At 34.6% G+C, this 22,530-nt stretch overlaps 1 protein-coding gene across 1 annotated transcript; it reads left to right on the forward strand.

Moving 5' to 3' along the window:
- The first annotated feature begins 372 nt into the window (after positions 1–372).
- Positions 373–20,942, forward strand: LOC129926450 (TRMT1-like protein). Its single transcript, XM_056030568.1, has 8 exons — positions 373–528; positions 4,138–4,253; positions 6,037–6,277; positions 7,247–7,456; positions 14,405–14,595; positions 15,790–15,868; positions 18,407–18,871; positions 20,645–20,942. Exons 1-8 carry the CDS (start codon positions 410–412, stop codon positions 20,763–20,765), a joined length of 1,542 nt encoding a protein of 513 aa, XP_055886543.1. The 5' UTR covers positions 373–409; the 3' UTR covers positions 20,766–20,942.
- Positions 20,943–22,530: the final 1,588 nt, after the last annotated feature.

The following is a 22,530-nucleotide window of genomic DNA, read 5'->3' on the forward strand; positions in this document are numbered from 1 at the left end:
AAAATCTTTTGTAAAAAAAATATGTGATGGTTGAAACTTCTTTGACAGTACGTTGCTAGTGGTGGCACCATGCATGCTACTAAATTTTCTGATTTCAAAACTGCGCGTAAATACCCAGATTTTGAGCGGTATCAGATATTTCGGTAAACTCGTCCATAGCTAACATTTCGAAATCTGCATGGTCTGTTAGTTTTGAAATGTTTAACAGGGTTTCTGTTATTATTTTAATTAACAAAATTGATCTAGAACTGTGTGATAATTTAATAACTGTATAAGCATCAAATCTAAACCTCGTTAACAAGGGATTTCAGAGAGTTTTGAAAATTCTAGATCTAAGTATTATTGGGTATCCAAATATCAGTGGAAACAATAATCAGCTACACTTGTCCTAGCAGTTTAAAATAAAAGCATGGATGACAAAAACAAATGTATTGCAGAAGAACTCGGTGTCTTCATTAATCATGATTTTACAGAGAACACACCAAAATTTAAGTTGAAACGTTTTAATCCTAAGTTTAAAATACTTCGGTGCGTTTTTGCTTTTAAACTTGATCTAGATCTAGAATTACATAATTTTCCTTTTAATTTCTTGACTCTACTCGACTCTCTCAGTCTCAGACTCAGTCAAAGTTTCAAACTCAACATTGTCACATTGAACATTCATAACATTGTGTCATTGAAATTGAACATTCAAGTCTACTCTACTCTAGTCTAGTAGACTCTACTACTACTTAGTACTACCATTAGTAGTACTAGTACTTTTACTAATTATTATTAAAAGAGTAATAAGTCTAATACAATAGTTACAATAGCTATATGTATAGACTAATAGACCATTACACGACTTTGCTTTTAAACTTGGTAGTAGATCTAGATCTAGAATTACATAATTTTCCTTTTAATTTCTTGACTCTACTCGACTCTCTCAGACTCAGTCAAAGTTTCAAACTCAACATTGTCACATTGAACATTCATAACATTGTGCCATTGAAATTGAACATTCAAGTCTACTCTACTCTAAGTCTAGTCTAGTAGACTCTACTACTACTACTTAGTACTACCATTAGTAGTACTAGTACTTTTACTAATTATTATTAAAAGAGTAATAAGTCTAATACAATAGTTACAATAGTATATGTATAGACCATTACACGACTTTGCTTTTAAACTTGGTAGTAGATCTAGATCTAGATTTACATAATTTTCCTTTTAATTTCTTGACTCTACTCGACTCTCTCAGACTCAGTCAAAGTTTCAAACTCAACATTGTCACATTGAACATTCATAACATTGTGCCATTGAAATTGAACATTCAAGTCTACTCTACTCTAAGTCTAGTCTAGTAGACTCTACTACTACTACTTAGTACTACCATTAGTAGTACTAGTACTTTTACTAATTATTATTAAAAGAGTAATAAGTCTAATACAATAGTTACAATAGCTATATGTATAGACCATTACACGACTTTGCTTTTAAACTTGGTAGTAGATCTAGATCTAGATTTACATAATTTTCCTTTTAATTTCTTGACTCTACTCGACTCTCTCAGACTCAGTCAAAGTTTCAAACTCAACATTGTCACATTGAACATTCATAACATTGTGTCATTGAAATTGAACATTCAAGTCTACTCTACTCTAAGTCTAGTCTAGTAGACTCTACTACTACTTAGTACTACCATTAGTAGTACTAGTACTTTTACTAATTATTATTAAAAGAGTAATAAGTCTAATACAATAGTTACAATAGTATATGTATAGACCATTACACGACTTTGCTTTTAAACTTGGTAGTAGATCTAGATCTAGAATTACATAATTTTCCTTTTAATTTCTTGACTCTACTCGACTCTCTCAGACTCAGTCAAAGTTTCAAACTCAACATTGTCACATTGAACATTCATAACATTGTGTCATTGAAATTGAACATTCAAGTCTACTCTACTCTAAGTCTAGTCTAGTAGACTCTACTACTACTACTTAGTACTACCATTAGTAGTACTAGTACTTTTACTAATTATTATTAAAAGAGTAATAAGTCTAATACAATAGTTACAATAGTATAGACCATTACTAGATCATAAGACTATTTAAATTAACCGAATTTAAACTGATTAGACATAGATTTAGATCTAGATATAGACTTATACTATAGAGTCTATAGAGTAGTTCGTAGTATAGGGAGGTTCTTAATTTTGAACACTTCATCACATTCTCCTTCCTTGAACGCGTTGTTTTTTTTTGTTTGTAATTCATTGTTTTTATGTTTGGAGCAAAAATCGAATAGGTCCAGACCTAAGGCTATTTTAAAATCTAATAGCTATTAACCTAAGAAGACCCACAAATAACACTTTTATATATTTATAGGCATGGAAACATGTATTTCATAGCCAGCATAGTTCATTGAACTAAAATAGTGCTAAAATAAGATGCCTCAAGGAAGTCTTAGGTCCACTACTATTTTTAATTTACATAAAAATGATTTACCGAATTGTATTAGTTCAAGAGCAAAAGTCAGATTATTCGTAGATGATTGCATAATATATAGAACAATAAAAACAACACAAGATACAGAAATTTTACAAAAAGAATAAAGATGACTTGTGTTAAACAGAAATGGGAATAAATCTGGAGCATGTCTTTCCACCCAGAAAAATGTCAGTTATTAAGAGTAACAAAAAAACTAAAACAAATAAATTCCACTTATCTTATTCACCCCTCAACTCAAGAAAGCATTAAGAAACTTGAACAGATACAATAAAAAGCAGTGAGATTCATAACTTAAGAATATTCACATTAGACAAGAGTAACGCCCTTAGTAAAATCACTAAATTTAGAAAGCCTTCAGGAGAGAAGACTCAAAAGTAAAGTTGCAATTATACATAAACACTGAACCATAATCTTCTAATACAAAAAAACAACAACTAATAAAATACACATAAAGACACAAAGATAAAGGCACATTCCTTGGTCCATACACTAGGACAAATTTGTATAAATGCTCCTTCTTCCCTAGTGCTATTAGAGCATGGAACGGGTTGCCTGAGTCAGCCAAGAAAACCAGTGACTTGGCAGAATTTAAGTCATTGGTTGGCATGCATGATGTGTAGGGCGTACACCTCTTTTTTTTTTTTGAAGTAATGTCTGTATTATTATATAAGATAAGGTAAGTAAAAAATAGGCTTGTACACACATTAGTGGATAATGGTTCTTGACTCCTTTTCTCTTGTCATAATAGTGTTTCTGAGACTGCCTCTCTGAGTCAAAATGTTTCTTCATAACCTTAAGATCTGGTGTCTTAGTTGTGAGTATTTCCTTGATCAAATGTAACAGATTTATTGGTCAGGACCCCCATGAGTAATTGTTCTGGAAACAAATATATATTAGTCTGTTTCTTCCAGTTTCTTTACAGTCTGTATAGCTCTTTCAGCCTCCTCATTTAAACTCTGAAGTCACTACATTTCATGCGCCATTAGATAAGATTTACAGAAATTTAGGAGTTCTCTTATTAAGCGAATTGTGGTCCTCTATTTGACCTTAAATCTTCCCTAACCCTACCTTACCTAAAAGACAGAGAAGAATGGGGAAATTATGCAGATCATGTGTGGTACCCCAACAGCTCAACAGACTAAGGGATAGTTGAAGGCCTCATTAATACAAACTTAGACAAAGGTGATGCAGCCATGTAAAAGCCTGAAATTGTCTTTTGTCTGTCTTGATTTATTTATACCATTTCTTTATGTTTGATTGGTACAACAGCCTGTACCTTCAAAACATATTTATAATTCCTTCAAATAAGTAAGACTCTAAAAAAAAAATATATATATATTATTAATATACTTTTTAAAAAATATTACTTTTCTACCATCAGCATTCTAAAAATTAACTAGTTCAATTTTCTTTACAGTTTACCGAGATTTTTTTTTTTTTATCATACCCTCGATTCTTACATATCATTGGGAAAAAATGAACATTGTATTTTTCCACTATTTTCTGTTGCATTAATCTTACTCATAATGCTTTCTTGTAAGAATATATATATAATCTAAATTGAAGGTATATATGATAGTAGATCAACTTCTACAAAATTGATAGATAAAATGAACTTAAATTATTTTAATTTTGTGTATTTCAGAGAATTTATTTTAACCTCTATATCTGCACTGTCTGAGTTGAAAAGCCAACTTTTTGCTGAGTTTGATGACTGCTCTAAATCACAGGTTGTTGCTCTGGATGCCTTATCATCTACAGGTAGGTTAGTTTTCAAAATGTATTGTCATTCATTATTCGTTGTTAGTTACACTCTTTGCATATGGGTCAACAAAATCAAAGTTAAGCATGGCATAAGTGATACATTAAAATGAAACAAACATGCTATTTACCCTTAGAGGCTTTACAGCTTTTTATAACATCATCTGAATACAAGAGAACAAAGGTTTTGTTAATTTATTTTCACACAAACTCATAGGCAGCCCCTCTAAGTTAGGGTGGGTTTTTTTTTTGGTAAACTTTCCTTGTCAAAGGGCAGGCTTGTATATTTTTATAGCACAATGAACATGAGGTTGAAATCAGATTTTAAAAATGCATGTTATGTTTTAGGTATGTCACTATTGACCCATTATTACAGTGACAGTTACTATAAGGAACTTAAACTAGCTTTAGTCATAACAAATAAACCTAGAATTGTTATATCTTACAATCAAGATTCTATCAAGTGCTATTTACAATACTATATCCAAATACCAGATACTATTCACTGCCAACTTTCAGTAACCAATGTCACGTTGTCCTCTTTAGATATTTACCTTTAAAACTGGACTTTCTGTGATCTAATTTAATGAAGGATAAGTCAAACCAATAGCTAAACATAAAAAAGTTCATCCTGTAAAAGTAATGTTTTTATATTGTCTCTTTTGTTGACCCTCCACCACCAAGGAGATCAAGCGTAGAAACTCTAAAGATCATACTCATTGTTGCAGCATAAAATAGCAACTCACTTTATTGTTTATTAATAAACTATCAGCATCTATATAGATAATAATCATGTTCCTATGACATTACTCATTCATATCTCTACAATGAAACACTCTAACAAATCATGCTACCAACAACTCTGTCACATAGGTCAGAACGTATACTCACCTGTATGTCATTAGTACTGTTACACATCCTTTCTTTCAATTTCTTCCACTTGCTTCAGGGAAGAAGCCACACAAGCCAATAATTAATGAAGCTTCAAATATAAATAATTTTCAGACATATTAGTTATGAAAAAACATCAACAAAAACAGCCATCGTCCATACTGTATCTCTAACATTATCCATACTTTATCTTTAGCATCACAAATCTGCATCAGTGGCACCCATCAAATCAGTCACAGTATGCTTTATCACTCAACCACAGTAAATAACATAAAGGGCTGCTACTGCTATTTTCAGTCGTCTGAAACTTTAAGGAAGCCTTTTTGTTTTTAAAATGAAATATGGAAACTGATTTTTTTAAAATACCATTTCTAAAACAAATTTTTATGTAATATATTGATATATTTCTTGGTAAAGTACTCTGCACAAAAGTTTGTAATGGGAAATGTTTGAAAAAAAATCTTTTGCTAAACATATTTATATAAAGTTTTTGGTATTTTCTAATAAATGTGGTTTTAAAAAAATTAACAAAAGCTAGATAGATATATGTATTTATAAAAAAGTAAGTAAAGTATCCCTTTTGGACCCTGCAATTACAGGGCAGTTGATGGAAAGGTCATCTGTTTCTGTAGCTGACTGTTAACGAGGGTGTCACATGGCCAGCACAACAACAAAACATTTTCCCCATCTAATGTCAGATACCCATTAGAGTTGTGTGGACTCGAGGGGTGTCCTAAAAATCCCTAAATTCAAAATCCCAGTCTTCACTAGATTTGAAACATTTCTTGTGACTAGTACTTTCAGGAAAAGTTTTTTCTTGGTGACTAAGACAATTCTTTTGTTTACCAGCATTTCTTTTTACTGACACTTATTGCTGTATTTCATCTAACAGGGGTGTGTGGCATTCAGTGGAAAAAACGTTTGTCAAAAACAGTACATGTGACTTTAGCCGACTCTGATGACCTCAACATTATTTCCCAGAATGCGACTGCTAATTCACTTAGTTGTACTGAAGTAAAACTAAGTGAGATCAATAAGGTGCCCCAAGAAAATAAAGTTCAAGGTCCAGAAGAAATATTTACATGCCAAGCAGACGCCAAGGCTATCATGACATTGGATGCCTACAATTTTATGTGAGTTAATTGAGATACAATTTAATATCCCTGTAAGAACAGTGTAAATTGTAAAAGACAGGGTATTTTTTATTACAAAAGACTTTCAATACTTATTTAAACAATTGATGTGACAAGAATGGTTGCATTAATATGACTGCAATTACAACTTTGGATTGACTAATATTAATATTTTGTTTAAACATATTTTATTATTTTCATTTCAAACTATTGCTAGTTCATGACAAAAAATAAATAACAATGTGTGAAAATGAACATTTCAAAATTGTCACCTGGTGTTAAAAATCATATTTAATAGAATATCATTTCTGCTAAATAATTAATGGAAATGAGTCTCTAAGTAAAGTGTAATTAGTTGAGGAGAAGATTTAGAAGTAAACTTTTGAGGGAGATTCCATAGAGATGAAATCAACAAGCATGAAATAAACTTTTTATTTCATTAAAAGATGGTATGCTGGATGAGGGCAAAATCCTATGTGAATCCTGGGAATGTCTAGATTTTCAAATTCATAAATTTAAGGATATTCATGAGTTCAATGGGAAGGTGCGGAGGCTAAGTGATAAAGTGCTTGGCTTTCAAAACTGATGGTCCCAGGTTCAAATCCTGGTGAAGACTGGGATTTTTATTTTTGGGATCTTGGGCACCTCTGAGCCCACCTACCTCTAATGGGTACATTAGTTGGAGAAAAATTAAAGGCGGTTGGTCGTTGTGCTGGCCACATGACACCTTTGTTAATCATGGGCCACAGAAACTGATGACCTTTAGATCACATGGTCTGATGAAAGGGGGACTTTACTTTAATGAGCTCAAGCATTACCTGACATATATTGGCTAATGTAATGGCAGTTGGACATTGATCTGTCCTAATCACCTTTAAATCGTATATTACCTTTAGATGTCAAAAGGAAACTTTTAACTTTTTTTATTTTTTTATTTTCTCTAATAAAAATGTGCTTCTTTTGTTTCAGTTGTCTAAATGCAACTAAAAATATTACCACCTACTTTGAGCCTGCTATGAACAGTTTAACCAACAATGGACTGCTGTGTTGCCTTTGTTCTGATGTGTCACTCTTTGCTCGATCCCCTCATGTAGTACAGCGCCTATATGGAGCTAATCTTGTTAAAACTGAATATCTAAAAGAATTATCTGCAAGAATTATCATAGCTAACTTGGCAAGGTATCAGCTGTTAATTTTACAGTTTGTTTTTCATAACAGTAATAGTCACTAAATTTACTTAGCATCAACTCTTGTAACACTGTTGTTGTTAGAAGCCTACATATATTGTAGTGGTTCTCTTAAGTTTTAAATTAGGGTGAAAGCCCACCATTAATGTTGGTTCTAAGGCCCTAAACTTCCAAAAGTTTTCCCCTATAGACATATTTCAAAGAAACCATGTTATGACCTCAGTTATAGTGAGGTTGGCCATGGCTATTAACATGAGGGTGAGATCCTGGTCAACAGGTGTATGGTAATATGGATATATGAGGTGTGTACGTAAATTTTGATTTAGTTGGAGAAAAGAGTTGAAGGACTTTGAGTGTGTGACTTGATTTTATTCAGAAGAATAGTTTTTTGTTGTTTGTTAGTTAGAGTTCAAGAGTTTTTTCTATCTGAGATAGTTAGTCTGGGTCAGTATATGACACTATTTTGGTCCTGAATGTTTTACTTACATACAGCCTGTCAACCCTTTTGGAGTATGGGCCGCCAACAATAGTCCTCTGTCCTGGGCAGTCCTTTCCATTTTGTTCCAGATGTAACCAAACTTTAATGTGTCTGCCTCTAGTTTGCGTCATCAGGAGCTTCTAGGCCGCCATCTCTTTCTCTTGCCTAGTGGTTTCCAATTCATTGCCTGCCTTTTGATTCTAGTTGGTAATTTGGATGGCTGCCTGGTCGTGCGGTTTGCGCGCTGGACTGTCGTTCAGATTTATCGATGGTCCAGGGTTCAAACCCTGCCCGCTCCCATCCCCCGTCGTCCTGCGGGATGTTTGGACTAGGAAGTAATTATCTTCAACTCTGAAGGAACATCCGAAATATGTAAAACATTTTACAACAAACATTTTTTTGTGCAAAGTGTACCCAATCCAGCCCCATCTTCTCTTTCTGATTTCTTCTTCTACAGGAACTTGGTTCTTTGCAAGAGGTCATTGTTGCTGATGGTTTCTTGCCAATGGATGTGAAGGATTCTACGCGGGCAGATGTTTATGAAAGTTTGCACTGTTCTAATGGCAGTTTTAGTTGTTCTCCAGGTCTTTGCTCCATATAGCCTTTGTTGTTTAGGAAATTTCTCTTGCCGTCTAGATTTTCTTAAGCTGTATGAAGACGATCCTTGCTTTTCCAATTCTTGTCTTGACATCAGCATCTGTTCCACCGTTTTCATGTATGATGGTACCCAAGTAGGTGAAGGATTCTACTGTCTCAAAGGGACAGCCCTCCGAAGTATTAGGTTCTATGTTAGCTAACTTTATCTTCATTATTTTTTTCTTATATCTTATTCTTGTTGATAACCTTCTTGTTAATGGGTCTGCCATTGAGTCAGTTTTTTTCCTTCATTTTACCTTCTTGTTGATGTGTCTGTCACTAAGTCAGTATTTTCCTTCATTTTACCTTCTTGTTGATGTGTCTGCCACTAAGTCAGTCTTTTCATTCATTTCACCTTCTTGTTGATGTGTCTGCCACTAAGTCAGTCTTTTCCTTCATTTCACCTTCTTGTTGATGTGTCTGCCACTAAGTCAGTCTTTTCCTTCATTTTACTTTCTTGTTGATGTGTCTGCCACTAAGTCAGTCTTTTCCTTCATTTTACCTTCTTGTTGATGTGTCTGCCACTAAGTCAGTCTTTTCCTTCATTTTACCTTCATGTTGATGTGTCTGCCACTAAGTCAGTCTTTTCCTTCATTTTACCTTCTTGTTGATGTGTCTGCCACTAAGTCAGTCTTTTCCTTCATTTTACCTTCTTGTTGATGTGTCTGCCACTAAGTCAGTCTTTTCCTTCATTTCACCTTCTTGTTGATGGGTCTGCCACTAAGTCAGTCTTTTCATTCATTTTACCTCTTGTTGATGTGTCTGCCATTAAGTCAGTCTTTTCCTTCATTTTACCTTCTTGTTGATGTGTCTTCCACTAAGTCAGTCTTTTCCTTCATTTTACCTTCTTGTTGATGTGTCTGCCACTAAGTCAGTCTTTTCCTTCATTTTACCTTCTTGTTGATATGTCCGCCACTAAGTCAGTCTTTTCCTTCATTTTACTTTCTTGTTGATGTGTTTGCCACTAAGTCAGTCTTTTCCTTCATTTTACTTTCTTGTTGATGTGTCTGCCACTAAGTCAGTCTTTTCCTTCATTTTACTTTCTTGTTGATGGGTCTGCCACTAAGTCAGTCTTTTCCTTCATTTTACCTTCTTGTTGATGTGTCTGCCACTAAGTCAGTCTTTTCCTTCATTTTACTTTCTTGTTGATGTGTCTGCCACTAAGTCAGTCCTTTCCTTCATTTTACTTTCTTGTTGATGTGTCTGCCACAAAGTCAGTCTTTTACTTCATTTTACCTTCTTGTTGATGTGTCTACCACTAAGTCAGTCTTTTCCTTCATTTTACCTTCTTGTTGATGTGTCTGCCACTAAGTCAATCTTTTCCTTCATTTTACCTCTTGTTGATGTGTCTGCCACTAAGTCAGTCTTTTCCTTCATTTTACCTTCTTGTTGATGTGTCAGCCACTAAGTCAGTCTTCATTCATTTTACCTTCTTGTTGATGTGTCTGCCACTAAGTCAGTTTTTTCCTTCATTTTACTTTCTTGTTGATGTGTCTACCACTAAGTCAGTCTTTTCCTTCATTTTACTTTCTTGTTGATGTGTCTGCCACTAAGTCAGTCTTTTCATTCATTTTACTTTCTTGTTGATGTGTCTGCCACTAAGTCAGTCTTTTCCTTCATTTCACCTTCTTGTTGATGTGTCTGCCACTAAGTCAGTCTTTTCCTTCATTTCACCTTCTTGTTGATGTGTCTGCCACTAAGTCAGTCTTTTCCTTCATTTCACCTTCTTGTTGATGTGTCTGCCACTAAGTCAGTCTTTTCCTTCATTTAACCTTCTTGTTGATGTGTCTGCCACTAAGTCAGTCTTTTCCTTCATTTTACCTTCTTGTTGATGTGTCTGCCACTAAGTCAGTCTTTTCCTTCATTTTACTTGCTTGTTGATGTGTCTGCCACTAAGTCAGTCTTTTCCTTCATTTTACCTTCTTATTGATGTGTCTGCCACTAAGTCAGTCTTTTCCTTCATTTTACCTTCTTGTTGATGTGTCTGCCACTGTCAGTCTTTTCCTTCATTTTACTTTCTTGTTGATGTGTCTGCCACTAAGTCAGTCTTTTCCTTCATTTTACCTTCTTGTTGATGTGTCTGCCACTAAGTCAGTCATTTCATTCATTTTACCTTCTTGTTGATGTGTCTGTCACTAAGTCAGTCTTTTCCTTCATTTCACCTTCTTGTTGATGTGTCTGCCACTAAGTCAGTCTTTTCATTCATTTCACCTTCTTGTTGATGTGTCTGCCACTAAGTCAGTCTTTTCATTCATTTCACCTTCTTGTTGATGTGTGTGCCACTAAGTCAGTCTTTTCTTTCATTTTACCTTCTTGTTGATGTGTCTGCCACTAAGTCAGTCTTTTCCTTCATTTTACCTTCTTGTTGATGTGTCTGCCACTAAGTCAGTATTTTCTTTCATTTTACCTTCTTGTTGATGTGTCTGCCACTAAGTCAGTCTTTTCCTTCATTTTACCTTCTTGTTGATGTGTCTGCCACTAAGTCAGTCTTTTCCTTCATTTTACCTTCTTGTTGATGTGTCTGCCACTAAGTCAGTCTTTTCCTTCATTTTACTTTCTTGTTGATGTGTCTGCCACTAAGTCAGTCTTTTCCTTCATTTTACCTTCTTATTGATGTGTCTGCCACTAAGTCAGTCTTTTCCTTCATTTTACTTTCTTGTTGATGTGTCTGCCACTAAGTCAGTCTTTTCCTTCATTTTACCTTCTTGTTGATGTGTCTGCCACTAAGTCAGTCATTTCATTCATTTTACCTTCTTGTTGATGTGTCTGCCACTAAGTCAGTCTTTTCCTTCATTTCACCTTCTTGTTGATGTGTCTGCCACTAAGTCAGTCTTTTCATTCATTTCACCTTCTTGTTGATGTGTCTGCCACTAAGTCAGTCTTTTCATTCATTTCACCTTCTTGTTGATGTGTGTGCCACTAAGTCAGTCTTTTCTTTCATTTTACCTTCTTGTTGATGTGTCTGCCACTAAGTCAGTCTTTTCCTTCATTTTACTTTCTTGTTGATGTGTCTGCCACTAAGTCAGTCTTTTCCTTCATTTTACCTTCTTGTTGATGTGTCTGCCACTAAGTCAGTATTTTCTTTCATTTTACCTTCTTGTTGATGTGTCTGCCACTAAGTCAGTCTTTTCCTTCATTTTACCTTCTTGTTGATGTGTCTTCCACTAAGTCAGTCTTTTCTTTCATTTTACCTTCTTGTTGATGTGTCTGCCACTAAGTCAGTCTTTCCTTCATTTTACTTTCTTGTTGATGTATCTGCCACTAAGTCAGTCTTTTCCTTTATTTTACTTTCTTGTTGATGTGTCTGCCACTAAGTCAGTCTTTTCCTTCATTTTACCTTCTTGTTGATGGGTCTGCCACTAAGTCAGTCTTTTCATTCATTTCACCTTCTTGTTGATGTGTCTACCACTAAGTCAGTCTTTTCCTTCATTTCACCTTCTTGTTGATGTGTCTGCCACTAAGTCAGTCTTTTCCTTCATTTTACCTTCTTGTTGATGGGTCTGCCACTAAGTCAGTCTTTTCCTTCATTTTACCTCCTTGTTGATGTGTCTGCCACTAAGTCAGTCTTTTCCTTCATTTTACCTTCTTGTTGATGGGTCTGCCACTAAGTCAGTCTTTTCCTTCATTTTACCTTCTTGTTGATGGGTCTGCCACTAAGTCAGTCTTTTCCTTCATTTTACCTTGTTGTTGATGGGTCTGCCACTAAGTCAGTCATTTCCTTCATTTTACCTTCTTGTTGATGTGTCTGCCACTAAGTCAGTCTTTTCCTTCATTTGTTGTTGGTTGTGAGAAAGAAGTGCAATGTCTAAATCCTCCAGCTGGCTCCATAATGTCCAGTGTATTTCATTCCTCTGAATTTTGGTAGATGTTTTCATAATCCAATCTTTAACAAGGGAGAAATGGTGACGCTGAATGTTTTAGACGCTTTATAATTGTTCATTTTATTTTGCCGTTATAAAGAATCATACGTACCTAATTTTTTGCATAACACGCACATGGGTTTAACTCTTTTCTCTGCTAATTGACGATTTCAACATTGATTTTACTCCATTTATTGACTTTTGGTTCATAAAATTTAATTTGTATTGAGTAAAAAAAAGAGCATGCATTACCCTATACCCAGGATGGCTGCCTGGTCGTGCGGTTTGCGCGCTGGACTGTCGTTCAGATTTATCGATGGTCCCGGATTCAAACCCTGCCCGCTCCCATCCACCGTCGTCCTGCGGGAGGTTTGGACTAGGAAGTAATTATCTTCAACTCTGAAGGAACATCCGAAACATGTAAAACATTTTACTATAATTCTATATTAAATATAATATTTTCTGATACAAAAAAAAACAAAAAAAGATTGTTGAAGTTTAATGGGATAGTGAAATACAAAGGAGCAAAATGAATAATTCCATTAGAACGGAGAGAAAGAGTTAAAAACAATATAAGAACCCATACAATAGAGTATGAAGAGTATGCTAGGGTTAGATAGATGTTACTTCCTCTCACCAAACAACTGCCCAAGGATGTCAAGCTGTTCACCAGTAAGGCAACGCCTACATAGAGGCGGTTTGTGGCATTGTCCAATAAGACATTAGAGATATTAAGACATTCTCTTATTGTAATAGTTATGACATTGTCTTCAAGTGCAAAGATTAAGAAAGAATGCAGCATTTGACTTAGTATGCAGACTCAGCTTTTGTCACATGTGAAGCAGTTAAAGTAGTTGTCTTTCAGGCTCTATCGAAGTTTTTTTCTAAAATTAGTTTATGTATGCCTTAGTGGTGGCATTGTTTTTATTGTAAGGACTTGTCTGAAAAGGGGTTAAAGGAACACTAAATATTTTTTTGGAATTAAAAAAGTTTTTTATTTATGTAAGGTTGTAAAAGAGACAAACATGGATTTAGTAGAACATCATTGTTATGCGTGGGAGATGGTCTGAATGGCTTAACACTGGTTGTCAATCTGTACAACTGTCTTATCACTTGTGGTCATATGTATGATTGTCTTAACACTACAGTTGTGGTTGTTATTATGTACTACTGTCTTAACACTGGTTGTGAATCTGTACAGTTATCTTAACACTGGATGTCAATCTATACAACTGTCTTAACACTGGTTTTCAGTCTGTACCGTTATCTTAACACTGGCTGTCAAACTATACAACTGTCTTAACACTGGTTGTGAATCTGTACAGTTATCTTAGCACTGGTTGTCAATCTATACAACTGTCTTAACACTGGTTTTCAGTCTGTACAGTTATCTTAACACTGGCTGTCAAACTATACAACTGTCTTAACACTGGTTGTCATTATGTAAAACTGTCTTAACACTGGTTCTCATTATGTACAACTGTCTTTACACTGGTTGTCTATCTGTACAACTCTATTAACACTGGTTGTCTTTCCCTAGAACTGTAATAACACACACAGATTTTGTTTGTAAGACTTAGACTTACTTAGACTTAGGTCCTCCCGCGCCGTTCGGCGCATTGGGCGGCAACTGTCTCCATAATGATCTGTCACTGGCAATGTCTGAAGCCTCCTCCCACCTGGTGTCCACTGTTCTGAGGTCCTCCATGAAGGTGTGTCACCAGGTAATACGAGGACGTCCCTGTTTGCGCTTTCCTCGTTTTGGCTTCCATGTTATCGCAACTCTTGTTGTGCGTAATTCATTTTGACGTAGAACATGTCCCGCAAACCTCATGCGACGCTCAGTCACAACCTCACTAAGTGTTCGACTTCCAGTTCGGCATAGGATTTCCTTGTTTGAGATCCGGTCTGTGTAACTGACTCCCAAAGAAACATGTAAAAAAAAAAAATAATTTGTTCATTTCAGATGTGCAGCTCGCTATAACAAAGGGATTGCAGTTCAGTTTGTAGTTTCCCATGGAGATGATTTGCTCCTCTGTGTGAAAGTCAAAAGAGGTCATGCTGTGGCCGATGACTCTGTAGCTCATATTGGTCAGTTGCTGCATTGTCGACTTTGTGAACAGAGAAACTTTCTTCCACAACAGCTTGCACCTCTAGGTAATTTACAACTAGATAGTTGGCATCAGAGACTAAGGGATAGGTGAAGATGGCATCACTAGATAGTTAAATTTGCTGTTAGCCAATAACTCTAGGTGGCTTTACTGTATCATTTGATAGCTTAGCCTTAATAGATTGCATAACAGACACCTATATCTGGTCTATATTAGGCCTTACTATACAATCTATTGGCTCTCCAACCCTAACTATCTTAAATTACTATAAAATAGTAAATATATTTTGGTAACTTTACCATAATATTAGATAAAAAAAAGAATCAATTAGCTAATTAAAGTAAAGTAAAAGTGCCCCTTGCGATCTATGGGGCAGATGATGTAAAGGTCATCTGTTTCTGTGAGCTATGGTTAATGAGGGTGTCATGTGGCCAGCACAACGAACAACCATCTTTCCTTTTCTGGGTGGACTCAAGGCGTCCAAAGATCCGGAAATTAAAAATCTGAGTCTTCACCAGGATTCAAACCCAGGACCCCTGTTCGGAAAACAAGTGCTTTACCGCTCAGCCACTGCGCCTCCTAATAAGCTGATTAAGTATTGGCAACAAATTATTTTGTTTGATATTGAACAAGGTAAAACAAATCATATTTGACAGTTGTGGTGGTATAAGTTGAATTAGTCCCCTTGAGAAGGCTTGCGCCCTGAATGAACAAGTTTTATTACATTTAAAAAAGCAATCACAGTAACATTCACAGAGATGCCTCTTTCTCTCCCTCCAATTGGTAAAAATATTTTGATACACACAGATTTATTATTGCTACTATTGATCTGTTAAAAATTTAATTACATGACTGATCCAAACTAATTGATACACTTACACTTAATATAACTTAACTTTTTTAAAAAAGTATTTATGTTTTTATTGTGATGCTACAAATGTAAACATTTATAATTAGAACTTTGTATTTTAGCTAACACTAAACAAAATTCAGACATTGCCCATGAGAGTAAGTCACACTTGACTCGATATGGCCCAACAGGGAGGTGTGTACTGAAGGATGGGCATGGTTGTTCAGATTTAGCATTTTAGTTCTCTAATGACCACAGGTTTAAAATTGTATTTAGCTGTATGTTTATATTTACAGTAACAGATTTCTAATACTTAACAATGTACAATGACAGTTATGTATTTTTCTTACAACTGTTGAATTAAATATAAAAAAACAACTTACTTCTCAGATGAACCTTACAGCTTTCTCCAGTGTGATTGCAAAAATAAAAACCCTGGAAAGACAGCAGTCGTTCTTGGACCTTTATGGTGAGTAATTAGAATTATAGACTGCTAACTCATGAGGAAAGAATGGGGTGTTGTTATTGTTTGAAATTATCATATAAAATACATGATAATAAATCTTGATAAACAAGTGAAGCAAGGATGTAATATACTGTTGTAACTCCAGTGGCGGACTGATAGGGTTAATGTGTGTGAGACCTACTGGCACACGTGACTCAGGCAAATCACACAGGTCAATGGCTGTCGGTGGACAAAAGGCAGTACTACTAGTACACACAAATATGACCAGTGTTATGGTCATGTGATCGAAAGCCTTTATGGTCGAGAGACAGTGTGTAAGAAAGGACAGTTGAGTCCAGGACAGCAAGGCAGTAAGGATGGTGCGGTACAATTTGTGTTCTCGAGAATGTAGCTGCACGAGTCCAGAGAGACTAGTAGTGTTTAATTAGGCAGCTCTGTTAAGTACAAGAAGTCATTTTTAGTTAGTGAAGCCAATTGTTTTGTATTGACTGTTGATGTATTTAAAGTTATGAAACCACTGTATTGTTTATTGTAGCGATTGTTGTCAATCCTTGTGTTAAATGTGTTGTGTTGAGCGGTGTTTGCAGAGGACCTGGTTGAAAAAATCTTAACAATATTATTAACATTAATTCTTATCTTGGTCAGCCAAGCTACCTCCAGGTTGCTACCTTGCAGTGCGCCATAGAATATTAAATGCATTTATCTTGATCATTGATTATTTTAAACAGTTTATTATCTAGTATAGCAATATGTTGAAATTGTTAGCTTTTAGATGAAATGCAGAGCATATAAAATTACCTTTTTTTGTACCGGTATATATTTATTTAAAATGTTTGAATGGGTGTTGCAACTTATAATTAAGTACTATAGGCCATGACAATTCCGACTAATAGTTCAGACAAGGTGATTTTCTAAAGAAGTTACAAAGCTTTGTTAGAGTTAGTTAGAGTTACTTTCATGAATGCCATTTTTTACTGCATTATTGGTTGTTGTTGTTTTTTAATACCACCCTTGAAAGATCCGTTTTATGCTCCTTTGTTTATGTCATTATAATAAGGCTTTTCTTTGAATCAAAGATTAATGAGGAGTACAGTATTTCAGTAGGCTTCCCAGTCCCAACTTCGACCTACATATTTTGCCACGTCCAGTGCAGATGTAACTGTTGTCTATGTCATAGACACAACAAAAGCCAAAGGATAAACCTTGCATTGTGCTTTATATTCTCTTATGTGAAGGGAAAAACGTGGGCTTGTGACATCATGCACTTTGTGATATCATTCACTTACTTAAGGATATGGATGGAACTCAACCTGAAGTGTGGTCGAGAGGCTAAGTGCGCTTGAACTTGGCTTGCCTTGGCTACCTAGAAGGGGGCTCGAGGTTCGACACCCGACTCGGGAAGAGTTGCGTTTACTGAGTGCCCAAAGGCGGCACAGAAAACCAACTCCTAGATACCCCCTCCCCCCACTGTTCCACAAATGAGATAGGACGAAAGCGCTCTGAGCATGCTATAAGCATGAAAGTAGCGCTATATAAAAGCTATAATTAACAATTTTATTCTGTGAATTTCTGTTGTGTTTTAAATTTGTTGTTCTTGTAGGATTTAGAAATTAAAGCATTTGGAGTTCCTATTCCTAAACTCATTTTGGGGTATATTCATTTTGGAGTTGTGTTTGTAGCATCTGCTGAAATATATTATTTTTAAAAAGATAAACTTAATTAACTGACACAACTTGACAGATTGGTAGTGTTAAGTGGTAAATTTGCTTGGTTCTTGCACTTTGCCTTGTCTACAACTCAAGATAAGATGCATTTTCTTTTGTAATGTCAGGGTTGCGTTGTTGCGATATGCCTTTAAAAAAAAAGTATTTGCTGTCATACAAAAGGTTAGCATTCATTACAATTCCTTCCTTCTTCCAGTTTAAAAAAATTTGACTCAGTTTTCTAAAGTTAATTTTATTTTAGAACCATAAACTGATTGCCAAATAATACTTTATATGCATGAATCATGAATTCTTACAAAAATAAATTACAACTGTCTATAACTTTTTACTATTTCTGTATTTACTGTGAAAACCAATAACTACAAAAGGATTAACCAATACATTTTTTTTTGTGTTCTATAAATTTCACTTTTCAAACTAACAAATTTCGTTATTAGTTGAGGAATATTAATAAATAAGTATTAGATGAATAGTTACCTATGTTATCCAGACACAAAAACCACCTTTGTTCCCCTTGCAATTAAATCATTCAATGCATTCACAAAGTGTAAGACAAATTTCCTTATGGATAATAAAGATTATTATTATTATTAATGGAAATACAAGATTTCTGAATTATTTTATTTTTCTAAAACAACGATTCGCTTGATTTACATGTTAAATATCTTTACTGCATGTTAAATATATTTACTGCAATCACTAAAATTTAAAAAGAGACCTCCTAATATTACAATTTTAAATGAACTATTAATCGTCCCTTAACATAAATCTACTTTGGACCTTTATTTATAAACATATATTTTTGTCTTGGTAACAGGAAAGGTCCAATCTTTCAAAGAGATTTTCTGCAGATGCTTGTCAAACATGGGCAGAAATTACAGAATAGTGCAAAGTTTGTAGAAATTGTAAATTTACTTCTTGCTGAGAGTTCTTGTTCCAATCAAATCACCAGTATCACTCTGGTAACATCTAGTCAAGACACTTTATCAGAGCAATCCATTCAACAAGATCATAAAACAGAAGAAACTCTGAAAGATCCCAGAGAAGACGAGCAATTAAATATCAATAACTCTAGTCGTCTCCCAAGTCCTGCTGTCACATTGCCTTTGAAACGAAAAGCTGAGAGTCCACAGGATGAGAATTCTTCAGTCAAAAAATCTCAAACCAATGAGGGTTTACAAATTCAAAGTAGTACTGTCACAAATACATCGAAATCCGAGACTCCACAGGATGTGCCCTTTTACTACAACATTTGTAAATTTAGAAGAACTAACATCCCAAAGTAAGTAGATTTTTTTTCTTAGCTAATAAACCCAGTTGCCTGTCACTTTTTGTAGTCAACTAGACAAGTGTTTCCCAAACTGTGTGTTCCGCGGAGCTCTAGTGTTCCACGAGGTCTAAATAGGTGATCAATGAACTAATGGAATAATTAACTAGTAGGCCACCACGCACATTAACCTCTCCTAAATCTAAAAAAAAAGCAAAGTGTTCTGTTAAATACTCAGAATGTGCGAAGTGTTCGTTAAGGAAAAAGTTTGGGAAACACTGTACTAGACAAATGGCTGCCTGGTCGTGCGGTTTGCGCGCTGGACTGTCGTTCGGATTTATCAATGGTCGAGGATTCAAATCCTGCCCGCTCCCATCCCCCGTCGTCCTGCGGGAGGTTTGAACTAGGAAGTAAACTATCTTCAACTCTGAAGGAACATCCGAAACATGTAAAACATTTTACAAACATTTACAATTAAAAAAGTATAGTACAGTGTCAGAACTTCCAATCCATAGAGCGATTGATGTTAAGGTCATCTGTTTCTTTGGCCAATGGTTAGCTAGCAGGGTGTCATGTGGCCAGCACAACAATCAACGGCCTTTACTTTCCCAAACTAAAGACAAGTACCCATTAGAGTTGGGTGGACTCCAGCACCCAGTTACGCAAGCCACTGCGCCCCCAACCAGACACATTGACTAGGAACCATCTACTGATGGGGAGTGGTGACATTGGTTCCTTTACCTCTTCACCTTACTATGTCTTCTGGCGGTAAATGTTTACTAACCCTTTTTGTTTTTTATTTGTACAAACTAGGTTTACATATTTAGTCTATTTACCTCATTTTTTTTTTCTTATTTACTATTAGTGAAAAAAAAAAAAGGTACCCCTTTTACAACTTAAATCTATAGAGACAAATTATGGCCCTTGTAATCACTTCATTAGCTGTAAAGCAAGAGTAAAATACCCCTTTCAGTCCTTGTGATCTATAGGGCAGATGATGTGACGATGCTTGTATAAATATGTTTATATTTTTTTTTTTTTGTCCTCACCTTACTATGTCTTCTGGCAGGAAATGTTAACTGACCCTTTTTGTTTTTTATTTGTATAAACTAGGTTTACATATTTATTCTATTTACCTCATTTCTTTTTTTCTTATTTACTATTAGTGAAAAAAAAAAAGGTACCCCTTTTACAACTTAAATCTATAGAGACAAATTATGGCCCTTGTAATCACTTCATTAACCGTAAAGTAAGAGTAGAATACCCCTTTCAGTCCTTGTGATCTATGGGGCAGATGATGTGATGATGCTTGTATAAATATGTTTATATTTATTTTTTTTTGTCCTCACCTTACTATGTCTTCTGGCAGTAAATGTTAACTGACCCTTTTTGTTTTTTATTTGTATAAACTAGGTTTACATATTTATTCTATTTACCTCATTTCTTTTTTTCTTATTTACTATTAGTGAAAAAAAAAGGTACCCCTTTTACAACTTAAATCTAGACAAATGTAGACAAATTATGGCCCTTCCTTGTAATCACTTCATTAGCTGTAAAGTAAGAGTAAAATACCCATTTCAGTCCTTGTGATCTATGGGGCAGATGATGTGATGATGCTTGTATAAATATGTTTATATTTTATTTTTTTGTTTAGATATCCTGATTAACAAATCTGTTTTTGTTTAATAGAACCCTAAAAATGTGTGTGTTTTAAAATGTTGAATGTAATTATTTACAAAATGTACTCTGGATATCATATATTGATAATTATGAATATTATCATTTCAGGCTTGATAAACTTGTAACGATTCTTCATTGTCAGGGTCATAAAGCAAGCCGCACACACTTTGACCACAGTGCCATCCGAACGTCTGCCAGTGTTGCTGAATTCCTTAGAACTTTGTCTTAGTTTTTGTGTTGATAACATTGTTTGTAATATGAGACACATTTTTATTGCCGTTATCCTAAGAGTTCAATTTGACGCCATGTCTCACCGCTTCAAGAACAAATCGGCAGTTGAACTAAAAAAAAAATGTTTCGGTTTAATTTTCATTTATGTTCAATTAAAAAAATAATACTCAACTCAGCTGTTCAAAAAGTCTTTATTTTTTTTATGCAAAACAAAATAAGGTACTTTTAGTATATATCAGGTGTCCTAAAAGTTGCTGTGCCATGACTGAAAAAAAAATTTTTGATGCACATTTTATCAGTGTTTTTTTTTTGTGTTTTTTTTTACAAGCAAAATACACACACACAAAAAAACATTAAAAAAAAAATGCTTATATTAAGTGTATCAATTAGTTTGGATTACTCATGCAATAAAATTTGAAATAATCCTCAGACAGCTTGTTTAGCTAATACCACTACTTCAGTCGCGTACTATTTCTTTCCCCTGGAAAGGGAAATAATTCAGCTTATACCACCACTTGTCATTTAATGACTTAAAATCTGCTAAGTTGTTGGTTTTCCTGGCTGATTCAGACAACCCATTCCATGCTCTAATGGCACTAGAGAAGAAGGAGCACTTGTACAAGTTTGTTATAGCATATGGAATTAGAAATGTGCCTTTATTTTTGTGTCTCTGACAATTGTATTAGGTTTTCTATTTGTAAATTACAATTCAGTGTTTTATGTATTTTTGCGACTTCAATTTTTATTCTTCTGTCCTGAAGGGTGTCTTCAACTCAATGTTTTAATTAATCTGGAATTATCTCTGTATTAAACTAATTATAGTTTCACTAGATTAACTTAACTGAAATTTTACCATTATTCCTATGGTAATGTAGTAGACAGGCACGACATGGTCTAAATGGTGCAGATGTGCCAAAAACTCAAAACTCATGTATTAGTACTGGATCTAGATATCTTTTTCTGTTTATTTTTATTTATTTATTTAGTTATGTTTTCTGACATAATTTTTTTTTTATAGCATTTATTAATGTTGACATCGCTATGTATAATTTTGATTTCATGTGACTTGATCAATATATTTATGCATTCAAAACCTTGACTCTATATGGCCTTAGGTAATTGAAGGCTCTAGGGAAAGTAAATTTGGTGGACCCAAATTAAAAACGAAAATACAAAATTCGGATTGAAAACAATTACATTTAAAAAATCTACCTGTATAAGCTAGAGCTTGTAGCTAGGGATAGTAGATATAGAGCTTTATAGCTCTGCTATGTTTGAGGTTTGAAAGAGACTTAGAGCTGGACTAGTAGACATAGAGCTCTGCCTAGTTTACACGTGGTTTACCTATGCCTTAGGCCAGCCCTGCTCTGTGCTAGAAAAGACAAATGTTGCTAGTCCCTAAATCCTGTTGACCCTATTAAATTTTGGTAAAAGTGGCGAGAAGTTACAGAAAGCGCTATAATATAAATCACTGAAATCCAAACTTACAAGTACAAAAGCACAACCTAATAAAAACAAGCAAGGGGAAGGATGCCACAACTATATCTCTCAATAATGTAAAAGTTATTTCCCTTATTTGACATCAAACAAAACAATAAATTACCAATAACTAATTGAATAATTGGTTATTGATTCATGTTTTGTAAGGTACAATAAATAATGGCTTCAATTTGATTCGAGAAAGGATGTGGGAGAAATAAGGAGTAACATTATCTAAAGGGACCGAACCCTACATATTTAGTATCTTTGAATACTGAAGGATT

The sequence above is a fragment of the Biomphalaria glabrata genome, chromosome 5, assembly GCF_947242115.1.
Source record: "Biomphalaria glabrata chromosome 5, xgBioGlab47.1, whole genome shotgun sequence".
In the NCBI taxonomy this organism is placed as follows: Eukaryota; Metazoa; Mollusca; class Gastropoda; family Planorbidae; genus Biomphalaria; species Biomphalaria glabrata.